Source organism: Periplaneta americana, chromosome 6, assembly GCF_040183065.1.
Source record: "Periplaneta americana isolate PAMFEO1 chromosome 6, P.americana_PAMFEO1_priV1, whole genome shotgun sequence".
Taxonomy (NCBI): Eukaryota; Metazoa; Arthropoda; class Insecta; order Blattodea; family Blattidae; genus Periplaneta; species Periplaneta americana.
In genome coordinates, this window is record NC_091122.1 from 563,341 (window position 1) to 577,305 (window position 13,965).

At 39.8% G+C, this 13,965-nt stretch overlaps 1 protein-coding gene across 2 annotated transcripts in view; it reads right to left on the bottom strand.

Moving 5' to 3' along the window:
- The window catches only part of su(w[a]) (suppressor of white-apricot), a 31,164-nt gene that overhangs the window by 6,739 nt on the left and 10,460 nt on the right, over window positions 1–13,965 (bottom strand). For both annotated transcript variants that reach the window (XM_069827203.1, XM_069827204.1), the window contains exons 6-15: window positions 12,609–12,898; window positions 10,011–10,174; window positions 9,702–9,944; window positions 7,778–8,074; window positions 7,537–7,701; window positions 7,343–7,466; window positions 7,180–7,262; window positions 5,926–6,055; window positions 5,395–5,502; window positions 3,538–3,718 (exon numbers count right to left, since the gene is read on the bottom strand). In XM_069827203.1, the coding sequence (XP_069683304.1) occupies window positions 3,544–3,718; window positions 5,395–5,502; window positions 5,926–6,055; window positions 7,180–7,262; window positions 7,343–7,466; window positions 7,537–7,701; window positions 7,778–8,074; window positions 9,702–9,944; window positions 10,011–10,174; window positions 12,609–12,898 (1,779 nt within the window). In that variant the 3' untranslated portion in view covers window positions 3,538–3,543. The remainder of the gene's footprint in view (window positions 1–3,537; window positions 3,719–5,394; window positions 5,503–5,925; window positions 6,056–7,179; window positions 7,263–7,342; window positions 7,467–7,536; window positions 7,702–7,777; window positions 8,075–9,701; window positions 9,945–10,010; window positions 10,175–12,608; window positions 12,899–13,965) is intronic.

The window sequence follows — 13,965 nt, forward strand, 5'->3', positions numbered from 1 at the left end:
TATGTTCAGAACAAAACTATCAGTTCTCAGTTCACAGTTCGTTCACCTTGGCTAGTTCTCCTAACTCACTCACTCAAGTTCACGGTACTTCGAACCCCAAGCCTTCCAGATACAGTTCACTGCACTTCGAACACAAGACTTCCAGATACAGTTCACTTCACTTCGAACCCAAGACTTCCAGTTACAGTTCACTGCACTTCGAACCCAAGACTTCCAGTTACAGTTCACTGCACTTCGAATCCAGATCCTCGCCTGGATGCTGCCACAGTTACGGACCCACTCAAGTTCACTGCACGTCGAACTCAGATCCTCGCCAGGTGGCTGTCACAGTTGCGATCCTCCTCACGTGAACCCCGGTCTCGAAGCTGGCTTCCTTGCTCACTCGAAGACTCACATGTAGACTGACTTCCACAGACTAACTCGAACTCAGGTCCACCTCGCTCGCTGCCCAAGGCTGGCTCTCTCTCTCTACTGACTAACTGACTTACAGCTGACTCACTCGCCCTTTTTATTTATTAAATCACACGTTCTCGAATCTTCGGTTCGCGTGGCTTTGCGAAACTGCCAGAGGGACACGTTTCAGATGTTTTTCCCTGCTTTCTCCACTCCGCAGCCCGTAGCCTTATTTCCCCTTTGCTCTGCGCCACGCCTCAGTGCCCGCCGAAGCCCGAGTTCCGGTTCCCCACGCCTCCCTTCTCCCCAGACGTGAGCAAAATTCCCCGATGCGACCAGAACGTTCCAGACGGATGCCATAATATATATATATATACACATATATACGGACAAATTCCTTCTCCTACCTGTAAAATTTACGAGTCCTTCACACCAATTCTGAGTCTGCAAATCAAGCTTTCAGGTATAACTCCCTGTTTTGATTTGAATAATTTCGAGGGAAAAATTGTTCTGGGGCCGGGTATCGAACCCGGGACCTTTGGTTAAACGTACCAACGCTCTCCCAACTGAGCTGCCCGGGAACTCTACCAGACACCGATCCAATTTTCCCCTCTATATCCACCGACCTCAAAGTGGGCTGACAGCTGTCAAGCAACCAACATTGAGTGCACACTGACTCTGTGTGACTTAAATTGTGGTTTTCTGTTAACGAACAGTGACGTGTATTATGCAAATCAAGCTTTCAGGTATAACTCCCTGTAAAGTTGATTTGAATAATTTCGAGGGAAAAATTGTTCCAGGGCCGGGTATCGAACCTGGGACCTTTGGTTAAAGGTATCAACGCTCTCCCAACTGAGTCTGTCTATTTACGCAACAACAATTCTTTTGCGACATTTCACAACAGCACTGCAAACTAAGCATGTAATGCAACATGCAGCAAACTGGCCACACAACAGCACTTCACGTAGCAGCTGACAGAAAATGCTTGGTTCAGAAGGCGACCCCACAGTGTTATTCAACTTTTTCATAGGAAGGGTTGCCAATGCAAATAACAACTGTCAAGTACAAGATTACAACGGCCTGGGTAAAGTATCAACAATATAAGTAGAATGATTGCCTATGTTATTTTCAAAACCAAAGTAAATCACTTTATATGAATATGTAATTACTACGTTCATTTATTCATTCAGGTATTACAGTAATTTGTAAATAGGTTGAATCGTAAGTAATGTCTTTCATGTCAGGAGTTATTCTTTGAGATATTTCAAACAAAAAATTGTAATACAATTTTGCTCGTTTTTGCTTCTCTTCCGAAATAAAAATTGTTTTATATGAAACATTCACGGAGTGTTTTGTGTAATGTCTAGATTCTAGAGTCCCTTTATAATGAAAGTTGAGACGTTCTTCCCATCAACAATTAAAATATGTAATGATTTGATAGCACTGAAAATGGAAAAACAAATCTCCTATGAAAAGTAAAACAGTAGACCTGTATATTATATACAGATATTAAACAAATTCGATACATAATTTTATATATAAAATAATACAGTATAATATAACTTATTATATAATTGTAATACACAAGAGATCTAAAGCACAAGGGATATACATGACATAAATCTAATATTCAGAAAACTGAGTTTAAAGTTAAGTGGCAATAGAAACTTATATGCAAAGTCTACTTTGTCTATTTTGTGCTTACATACATAATGGGTCTTGATTCCAAACTTTCTTGGGCTTTCATCCAGGTAAAAAGTTGGTGATACACTGATGTCTCAGATGTTCATCTTCCTCGCCTTCAGTGTTAATTGGTGATTAGGGGGATATCATGCTTCTTATTTACAGAGCCAGCTGAGGAGCTAGGTGCTGATTGGCTTTCTGTGTTCCAGGCATTGCATGAACACAGCCGATGTGTTCCCTTGTGCTGTGCGTGGCAGATTGATCACAGGTCTCTCAGCACACATCTTCTCCTGTGCCCACCGTTGATGATGGGCCGCCATCTGGATATTCAAATTTTTTATCACTGGTGTCCAGGCAATGCTGAGTTGGATACCTGAGTTCCAAATCAGTAAGCAGTAATAGGCAACACTACAGTGACCTGGGGCGTCATTCATCCAAAGATTGTAATTACGCATTAATTGTAATGCTCACCACTTTGAGCAGGACATGTACATGTTTTGTTTTAGCCAGTAGAAGTACCAAAGTGTCATTTTACTTTGGACTTGGAGTAAGTACGTACAGTATGTGCTCTGGAACAGACACCTTCCAGTCACTATTCTTCTTAGCATTTTCTGTTATTCTAAAATTCCTGAATCAATTATAGAAATTATGAATTTGTGATCTACAGTCTGAATATTGCTGTTACAGATAACACAGAACCAGAATCTGACAAGTTGTTGTTATCTAATGCTGGGCCTTGGCAACGAAGCCATTAGCGTTCTTGCTCTCCAATATTTCTCTGTGGAAGATCCATCAGGTAGAACTTCACAGGTTTGTAGATGATCTTCAGTCATTTCTTCTTCTTTGTTGCATAGAGGACAATTTGGATTCGTGTAAATTCCTATTTTATTCAAGTGTTTGGCCAAATAATCGTGTTCCGTAAGCAGTCTGAATTTTGCTACTACAGAGAATCTGACAATGAAATCTGCAATCATGTAATATCCCAATGGAAAGACTGGAGCACACTTGCAACGTATCACTTGTGCTCCAAACCAAAGAGCTGACTGGTGAAGTAGATTTTCTTTAGACCTTTACAGTGCAGCACCTATTTGACTGGCACACTTAGCCTTTATGCACTGAATAAAAGAGAACTTTAACTTCACTCTCCTATGTTTAACTCGAAGTGCACTTATACCCCTCGTGCTTTAGACTCCTCACATAAAAATTATTATTACAGCTACTCTGTCACTGACAAATAAGGAAAACTGTTAACTTGTATTTACTAGAAGCAAAGCTCCTTACCTACTGGATTATGCAACAAGGTAGGTGATGTTTGGATCCTGTGTCTCAACTCTTTTATTCAATTATTATCGAAGAACTCTAACCAACACAATTTTCATGCATGGATATGTTTGGAGGAAAAAAAAACAGGTGCAGTGGAACTGTTCGCCCACTTAAACTACAAATCTCATAAATCTGTACCTGTAGTTACGAACTACTGCTCACGCCAGAGCTTGACCGCCGCTCCGTGGAGCGTGAGCTCTTCTTGCTCTTTTTGTGCCGCACCTTCCTGCTGCTGTGCACGTCGGACGTGCCGTGTCGTGACTTGTCATTGCTGTGATGGTGTGACTTGGCGTGGTGAGGCTTCGACCTCGATCTGGACCTGCACACAACAATCACTTGGTCAGCCTATGCATCTGTATGCTACACCTCTGCATCTAGTGCCTTAAGGGGAGATGTCAATGCATTCATTTCGTTCATAGTATTCTGCTCTAAATGCAAACCCAGCATTCTCCAATATTCCCTCTTTCCTGCCTCCCTTTTCATCTTCACATAACGAAAATGGTCAAAAAAATTTTTTTCTTTTTTGTTTAATTTTATTCTCCGATATTTAAAGATTAGATTTCCAGAATTTTACTTTTAATTCCACCAACCAGGAAATGTCCCAAAAAATTATTAAATGTCATGCCACTCTTCTTTACAATCCCAAACTTTACTCTTCATTTTCCAAAAGTTACATCTTTTTAACAGAACATATTTGTAACTTAGAAACTGAAATACTGCACACTTGCTTCACTCTGCATGTACTGAATGCCAAATCTTCATAGCTGGTATATTAAAAAGTCACAATATAAGCTCACTCAAAATCATGACAAGCAATTGCTTCACTGTAAAAAGTCCTGCACCATCTAAATAACTTTTGAAGCATGACGCTGGGTGTGTGGAGACAGCCTTATAATGCTAATACAAGTTGGAGTTACTTCCTTCCGGTTTAACCAGAAGTACTCTCTTTTTTAAAATGGAGTACCCAATATATTTTTATATTTTCGAATTATGCTCACCGAGAGTTTTTCAAAAAAAGCCCACACTAGGTACTTCTCTTCATATTTATCGTTGCTAAATGAAGAAAATAGAAAAGTGCATCGAATAATAAAATAAGTGATGGTTGAGTATCAGCCAGCACTAATCACTATTAACTGTAGCACGACATTTATTTACATCAAAAGCAGCAGTTATTTTGCATAGACATACCCCAACAATCTGTTAAGGTGCAACTTACAACACATTATACCAATTTAGGGCATTAAACAGATGACATTTTTAAATAATGTAAAGGAAAAATATTAACATCACACTGCGTAGTCCTGTAGACAATCAGAAGGTTTAGCGATCTTCCTAGATTGCGAAGTTGTCAGAATGTGCAATCTGCTTCTGGGAGCCAACTTGATTCATTCAATCAATCAATCTGAGAATCGCTCAATGATGTCAGACTGACTGAAGAAACACTCAGAACTTGTTAAGCATAATGCTTATCCTGGATTCAGATCCACATCTACTTGCTGTTGTGGGCATTACACCTGCCTGATACGACAAGACATCTCCAGTTACTGTCTGACGTGTCAACTAGGAGACTCCCATGTGATGTACGGATTGAATGCAACAACTTCGCCAGAATTTCTTCCCAATACCAACAGCCAACATCATGTTTTCTTATCTTTAAAGCCAATATTACTGTTTTCCATACCATAATATTGTACCTTTCGACTTGTCCATTTCATTACAGCTTATATAGTGTAGTGCAACTTGAGATTATAACATTAGAATAAAGAAATTTTGTTAAACTCTGTCAATTATTATCTATGAAATTCATGTAGCCAAAATCTGGAGATATGTATGTCCAAATTAAATACGTTGTTGCACGATTGGACTGTGTGGACACATAAGCATACCAGCATGACAGATGAGTAAAGGGTTAACCTGCATTATACAATATAGTGTGATAAGTGTTCGAATGAGGATTTTATAATGAATACACTTCAATCAGCATAACTTGCTTACCTGGATCGTGTCTTCTTCTTGGACTTCCTGAGCTTCAAGAGGTTGTCTTCCTTTTTGTGCCTGTGGGATCGGAAGTGTGAACGGGAAGGCGATGACGATGGTTGAGATCTACAACAATCAGTACAACATGCAAAACATTTCTCAAACTTTCACAAATTAAACTTTAAACAAAAACGTGTAAGTACACCTCCACTCTCGGATTTGAATATTTTAGCTGCAGCCTCAAATACACAAGAACCAGAGGCATTCTGAATCAGCAGGTTCTCATTTTTCTTTACTGCACAAGTAACAGCTGTTACCAAGGGTATGGAGAGGAATGATGGCAGGCCTCAAACTGCATTCTGGCAGTGTTCACCTTTATATGCCGTAAACCTATTACAAAAGCCCAACTTCGTGGTGAAGGTCTTTTAGGTTTTTGCACTGTCATAGTGTAGAGGCATTTATCCATCACCTTACCAGTTCGTAGAACAGCTCTTCCCCCATCTAAGATACAGATGAACATAACACTCATTACACATAAACAATATTCACCTCTTGTGCAAGCCTGAGGACTTCTTTCTCTTATGCCGGTGTCCCCTGGAACTGTTGGTGCTGTGGCTGCTACTGCTCTCTGCCTCACTGCTGGAACTTTGGTTGCGCCGCTTCACCCTCTGCTTTGATGCTGCAGGGCAATGCACAGGATTACAATTATTGCCATTAACAGTTCCTATACCTTGATGTGAACCTATACAAAGTGTGCTATTCGTACATTGCTGCAAAGCAAGAAGTTACATTATACACGGCAGCAAATTAAAATAACCAAAGACATGCATACAGTCCAGATCTCATGTAATTTTTAACTTCTTTTTATCTAAGACATGTTTATAAGTTTTCTGGTTCACTTCCCAAATACTCTGTACAGAACAGCAACCCAACGATCTAGACTGGCTACTCAACAAGGATCCAGAATTCGAGAAGCAGAATGAAGGCAAGATGGAGAAGGACGTAGAAGTTATTCCTCAAAGTAATCATGATTCGGAATATGATTGAGATACTTATTATAAATGTAAACAGTCTACTATCACTGAAGATGGTTTGTGGAGGGGGACAGCAAACTGGAATAAATTGTGTTATGCAAGTGACACTCAAACAAAGCAAGGACGTAAATCTGTTTTTAAGAGGTAGTGTCAGTAAAATATAATCATAAATGAGTGACAAAACAATACAATGCATGGATTTCTACACACACAACAATGTGAAATATTCTAAGTACGAGATAAAAAAAGAATCAACAAAATGCGAAATATTTAACACTAAAAAAATATGTTAAAAAAATATACGATATTGTGTTTATGTTAGTTAAGCTATGGGTCTAACATCGAAAACAAATGGGGGCATATTCAACTCTTATAAATTGGAAAATTCATAAAAATACTTGTACAAATCGAATTCTTAATAAACTTGCTTAGTCCACTGTCCTTCCTTTATTCTCATATAGTTCTTTGAAATTGTCTGATAATAACACAATACGAAATATATAACAAATTTTCCTGGATATGAGAGACTATCTGAATCCTCAGATTATGTAGTTTCCATTACATCTTCCTGTTCTGTATGTTTCCAATTGCGAAAATAATTTGTTCATTTTTAATTTGTCTCCTGTATTCTTTATGACTTTCATTCTATAGGAAATCATATTGTTCACGCATCTTAACTTATTGCTTTGTGTCATCTCAATTTGTTTTAAGCGTACTCAACACAGGACTTGTCCTAGCTGCATGTATGGCACATGATGCCTTGACTCACCTTGTATCCGTGCAAACAGGGATGTTGTCTGAGGCTGCACATCACCATTTTGCCTCGGATTCAGACGTTCTTCCAGCTCTTGGCTGAAAAAGGAAAGTTCCACGTGCATTAACAAGGGGTGGCAGTACCAGTAATGTGTACCTTCATTAAGAAGGGCACTCACCTCCCGTTGCCCATCTGGTGTGGCGAAGGCACATCGCTGAATGAAGTGGGGGAAGGCACAGACGACACTTCCCCCTCGTCCCCACTCACCCTCTGCACTGGTGCGCCATCTGGCAGCTGGGGGCCTGCACATAGAAAGACACATCAGCTACACTGAGTACCTGAACCTGCTGCGTCTGATTTCAGTCAACGCACCTATGATGGGAGGGTCAGGTGCCCCCAGGGGATGGTCTTTGCGAATCATGTTCAGAAAGGCAGCCGCTCTTCGCTTGCGCTCGAGTTGCAGCTGTTTTTCGCGGGCTGCAGCTGCTATCTTCTCTCGTGCTGCTGCAGCCAGCTTGTCTTTCACTCGCTCTTCAGCTGAAATTAAGAACAATGTTATTTAAGTGAATACGCCAATGCATAGACGATGTTGACTGTAATGTCTTTCACGTACCCCACTTCGCCTTATCAACTGCTCCTTTCTTCTCCTTGGGAGTGGCATTCTCTTCTGCTGAGGCAGATGTGCCCTCCACAGTGAGGTCTATCGTCTCCGCCTCTTCTTTAGACTCCTTCTCTTCCTTGCTGACACTCTCTTCTGTCTTTTTCTTCTCCTCTGCCTTCGTCTTGTCCTTCTCTGCCCCTTCCTGTCCCTCCTCTTCATCAGAACTCTCCTCCACAGGCAGGGCGCTGCGCTTCTCTAGCAGCAGGGCTTCTGACTCCTTCGGCTTCTTGATGGAGAAGCAGACAGGTGCTACGAACACAGCAATCAGACAATCAACCTTCGGTAGTCATACAGGAGAATTTTCCCTAGTTTTACGAGTAACAAAACTGTATTAAAGATCTACGACAATCCGCAAGACTTACCAACTTGCAGCCAGCAACGAACTGTAACTGCTGACCTCGTGTTAGAGGCCCTGCCCAACAGATTATAACGATTTATAGCCCTTTCTTGCTCCAAGGGCCAAGGGAAGTGGAATATTGATCTCAGAGAATTATTCACTTCACAGTAGAATCGCCCATGTCAAGTAGCAGCCACGTGGAAGTGTCCCCAAGCCATCGAAGGTATTTAAGAAGACCTTATCTAATAAATAAATGGAATGAACAATGGACAAAGAGCTTCAGCTTTACTTCCAGCGCTCTGCAAAGCTGACCTCTGTTATCTCCTCACCTGACTTGCTATACCGTAATTATTATAGGCACCCGTTTTTCGTGAAGGACGAAATCGCGAAATGTTTACAAAATTATACAAATAAAACTAATAAAGCAATATTATTTACTTTTAAGGAAAATCGCGGCATATTCAACGAAATTATGCAGACTCACGACATTTGACGTTAGCAGCAGTGATCCGAGATGAGTTTCGGTAAAAGGCTGATATGTTTTTATATACCAAGCTTTACTTGTAAACTGGGTAAATTGATCATATGTAGGATTCGGAAGTTGATGAAATATCTTTTTTGTGAGACATCATAGACAATGCAGGATCTAATACAAACTCGTTTCAAGTTACCACGAACCAATAAAGCCTACTTTAATTTTGAATCTTTTTGTATTTTTCTGTTCATTGATTCTTCTTTAAAAAATGTTCTACTTTTTGTATTTTCTGATTTTGAACTGACTTTTTTTTTTAGTGTAGTCGTAGTCTATATTCGGCAACCTATTACAAATTGCTTACACAATTCGATTGCGTCATAAAGGAATTTTCCTTATGGTTGCATCAGCCTTGACTCCTGATAATGTATGTTACCCACATTCAGTGCAACAAAACAAATACTGCAACTGCAGTGCCCGAGTCAGCATACTGTATCTCACAAGTGAAGACATAAAAATTGCGAAAGTAAAGCAACCGGTGATTCTTCAAACTCGAGACCCGACGAATGGCGATGGCTCTTTAATGCAATGCTGAATAAGAGGCATGTCTGGGAATTTCAGTTCCTCCTAATATTTAAATGTGCACTGGCATGATTTCGGAGACATTCTATATTATTATTATCATTATTATTATTAAACTCTGGCTAAGTGGAAGAGGAGGCCTGATGGCCTTAACTTCGCCAGAATAAATAAATATTATTATTATTATTATTACTTGGTCATTTTTTAAATTTATATGTCATATTTTCAGAAATTTAAGGTCATTTTTCTGTGCTTTTTAGGTCATCATCTTCCAAGCCCTAGTCATATGTCATATATTCTGTATTATTTTCATACTTATGTTAGTATCTTGCATACATGTTTACCTTGTATTATGTTAATGTCTACTGCTCATGACAATAAAGATTGAATGATTGATGTATATGTAGATTACTTATTAAAATGGACTAATGTTATTGTATAAAGTATAAATTAAAGAAACAGCAGAACAGTTGATGAAATATCACCTGGCTTGGGCCTCGGCTTGCTGGCCTCATGCTTGCTGCCGTCGCTGCTCCTGTCTGAGCCGTCACGGCTGTCCTCACCGCCGCCTGCCATCAAGCTCATGTCCTGACTGGACTCGTCTGCTTCCACTCTGCCCACAGGTGCCGCGCCAGCTGGGGCCTCCAGCTTCTCGTACAGCCCCACCTTGTGCTGGTAGTATGAGAAGAATGGGTGGGTCACATCCAGGAATGCGAAGCGGCAGTCACCTACGGCAAGAAGGGCACATGAGCCCACGTCACGGCAGCTGCCACGTCACAAACAACGCCACGCACCTTTACTCCTTACGATGGCTTCAAAGTCGCGCCCATTCTTGGCCACATAACTCGCCATCTTGTCTATGATGAGCTGTATGTCGGGCGGAGGCATTACGAATGTCTCATGGTGTTGCGGTGAAGTGGATCTCGAACCGCCACTTGACACGGAGTCCACTGGTCGTCTGCAACAAGCAAAACAGAGACTGGGTTATGCACATTTCTAATTTCGTCAATAGTTTCAAAGTACTTAGAGGCTCCATTCAAACGTAACAGAGTCCTGTGAACAGGTGAGGACGAGAATGTGAATTCCTTCTCTGCAGGCAGTGCAGTTGACAGACAGGCGGTGTGTTAAATCTGCTGCAGTCCTGAGCTTGCTCTTGCTCCACCGACTTGACTTTTTCAATGTCTGGTGTTACCCAATTCTAGAAGAACATCATTCTTCAATCAATCCCCTCAGAAATCGAGAACTTCTGGAATATTTTTTTATTTTTTTTTATTGGGTTATTTTACGAAGCTGTATCAACATCTAGGTTATTTAGTGTCTGAATGATATGAAGGTGATAATGCCGGTGAAATGAGTCTGGGGTCCAGCACCTAAAGTTACCCAGCATTTGCTCGTATTGGGTTGAGGGAAAACCCCGGGAAAAAACCTCAACCAGGTAACTTGCCCCGACCGGGAATCGAACCTGGGCCACCTGGTTTCGCAGCCAGATGCGCTGACCGTTACTCCACAGGTGTGGACACTTCTGGAATATGTTATGGAAGGACACACTTCTAAGTTACTTCAAATTCTTTGCTGTAATTTCATAAATTCCCCATTATCAACTAAAGCATTACTTCCCCTAGCTTGGAGGCCCATATCCCATATTTACAGAGGACACATGTCTGCAGTTGAATAGTAGCCAAATGTAACAAGGGATAATGTGACCAGATGTCCCATTTTGAATGGGAAGTTCCAGGTTTAGACATTCCATCTCAACAGTTTCTGTTGGGATGCCTATTAGTCTCATTTCAACCAAAGATGAGAAAAAGAATTTTGCTGAACAATGTGTCAAAATGGAATGATGCGGAAATGTGTATAGATAACATCACAAACTTTTTTGGCAATTCCAACATTGTTGACAAAGCCATGTTCAAACAATCTGTTTACTTGAAGCAATTTGTTAGTGCAGACAGTCACACAATGCAACAAGTCCATACGAAATGTTCCAGCATTTCTTCTTTGAATTGTCATTCAGAAACATGAATGAGATTGTGTGTGTACAAGTGCAAAGCGCGTGTGTGCGTGTGTGTCAGACTGTGTGCGTGTGTATTTAATGCTCAGGATTTAACAATGAAGTTAAACTTCCTTCTTGCTTCCCAGTATTTGAACGTAAGAACCACAAAAGTCTCGTGAGATTCGCCAAAATTGTACAATCTGGCTTATCCCTGCCTGAAACCAATGCTCCTGTAGAAACAGTTTTTGCCAGAATTTACAAAATATGGACATTGTAGAAAAACAATTGAAGGCATTGCCAATTGGCAAGGTTAATTTCAAATACAGTTTCCATCACTTCCTCGATTTCTTGAAGAAAGGCCTTATGGAAATCCACTCATCAAAAATAAATATATGTCCAATAAAGAGGCTATAACTTTGTGTTTATGTGATGCATAAGGTAGGTTGCACAAGTGCGCCTGCACGCACCACACACGCACATATACACACCCGCATGTCCTAATATCAATATTTTCACAGTTACACTAACTTGAAGTTGTTTGTAAAATACCATTATTCTTTAGTTTTAAGGGTAAAAGAATATTAGAGATAAGGAATGAAGTATTCAGGAGTATCATTTCTTTGACTAGTATTCTGAAGCTAAAAATGTGTTGTGAATTCCATAGTTGCTTTATCCAGATTTTTTTTGTTAACTGCAAAATCATATTTTTCTTACACATTTATCACAACAATTGTTACAAATCACGCCAGTCTTTTAAATTGCAGACTGTACATTAGAATGCATAATTAAACTGTAAAGAATCAAGTTCCTAAGTCGTATGATTTGTAACAATTTTTTAGATAAGTGCGTGAAAATAATATAATTTTTGTTAAAAATTGAAAAACAAAATCTATACAAAGCAGTAAACAACACATTTTCAGCTTCAGAACATTAGCCAATTAAAGAAATGATACTTCTGAATAGTTCATTCTCTATTTGTAATATTCTTTTATCCTTTAAGCTAAAGAAAAAAAGATATCTTACTAACAACTTCAAATTAGTGTAACTCAGAAAATACTGAGAATAGGGCACATGTTTATATGACAGTTTTTGCTCAGAATGTCTTTGGAAATAAGCTCCGTATGTGGTGGTAAATCCTCGTGAATCACCCTAAGTATGTATATGACAAATCAACAGTTAATTTTTACAGTGTGTTCACATTATTGAAGTATAATTAAGTTTCTATTTCCGGTACTGAATGTTGTATGACTATGAAAAGAAGTTTCTAGTATTATTAAGTGTCCTGTTTAAAGCTTCAAAATTCTGGTCACATTACAGAAGATTATATCTGACTGCCTACGTGAGACCAATCCAGATTGAAGAGAAAAACAGTAAAATAATCATCCTATGTTCGCCTTACCTGTAAACATCATCATCAGACGAGTCCCCATTCTGTGCATTTTTCACCACAGGTGCCGCCAACACATAAACAGGTGCCACGGGCTCCTTCACGGCAGCGTCGTGTCTGTACAGGACCGGTGACGCCTGGATGATGTGGTACTGCATGGGCAGCGCGGGGTGCTCCGACGTGCCTGGAGCCGGCGGCTGGCCTGCTGTGAACGATGCTTGCCGGTTCTTAATTTTGTTCACAAGCATCGAGTACGCACAGTCTGCAGACGGCTTGTAGTTGATGCTGGGGATCGAAGGTGCCTATGGAAAATAATGCAGCGCAGCTGAGCAAAACAGGCTGCAGGCAGTGGGGAGGAGACCAACGGTGGGCTAGCAAGATGCATTCTCCTAACTTAGGCACGTGAAATTCAATTGTAAATTTGCATAACACTGGCCACCCCATCCCATCATCTCCTGGCTTAGTTGCTTCATGAGTGATGCCTTATAGTGTCGCCAGACTTGTCTTCGAACAGTTGACTAAACAACAAACTACTTCCAAATTGTATAATTTTTGTTTCAAATCCAAGAAAAGAAATCTGGTTGTAAGAAATCAAATCCCAAATGTTAAGCTGCCTGTATACGATCCAATTCAATACTTTACAAGAAAACTTGTCAAAATCTGTTCGATATTGAAAAAGATTTGTCAAAGACTGTTTCACATTGCTAAACATTTTTAACAAGATTTTAAAGCACATCCTGCAACCTATAAAGGTCTCCCTACATTAGTACAATATAAATATGCAAGTCCTTTACAGAATAACTACGCTACACAAAACAATATTTGTATTATTTAACTATATGGTACCCTATTACGATGGCATGTTGTTTACAACAAAATATTTACAACCAGTATTCGCCTAGCTTATGGGTTAGAACCTTCTTTATTGAAAACCTACATACATTGTAGTTAACTCGAGACATCTGCCTTGCAATTTCCTCATATACATTATTTTTATTATTTTTCTACAATTCAAGGTGTAGAGGGACAGGTTTAAGTCACGTTACTGAATTAACTCGTACACGTCTCTCAGCTAGGACACCATGTTTTTTGTAGTTATTGATGCCATAATATTTTTCAATTCCCATTGGTCTATTCCTTCAAAGAAATGTTTAGTCTTTCACTGACTAGACTATGTTCTTACTTACTCAAGCAATCAAAAGCTTTTAAAATTCGTAATTTGACAATAAAACTTGTAAAGAATTGGAAAGTCTTGTCAGGCACTGAATTTGACCAAAATTTGATCGTGTACAAAATCATTACTGCCATTTTGTTTTTATTCATAGGTGGAAAAAAATCAGTGTGCATAAATAACCAGTATTGCATACGG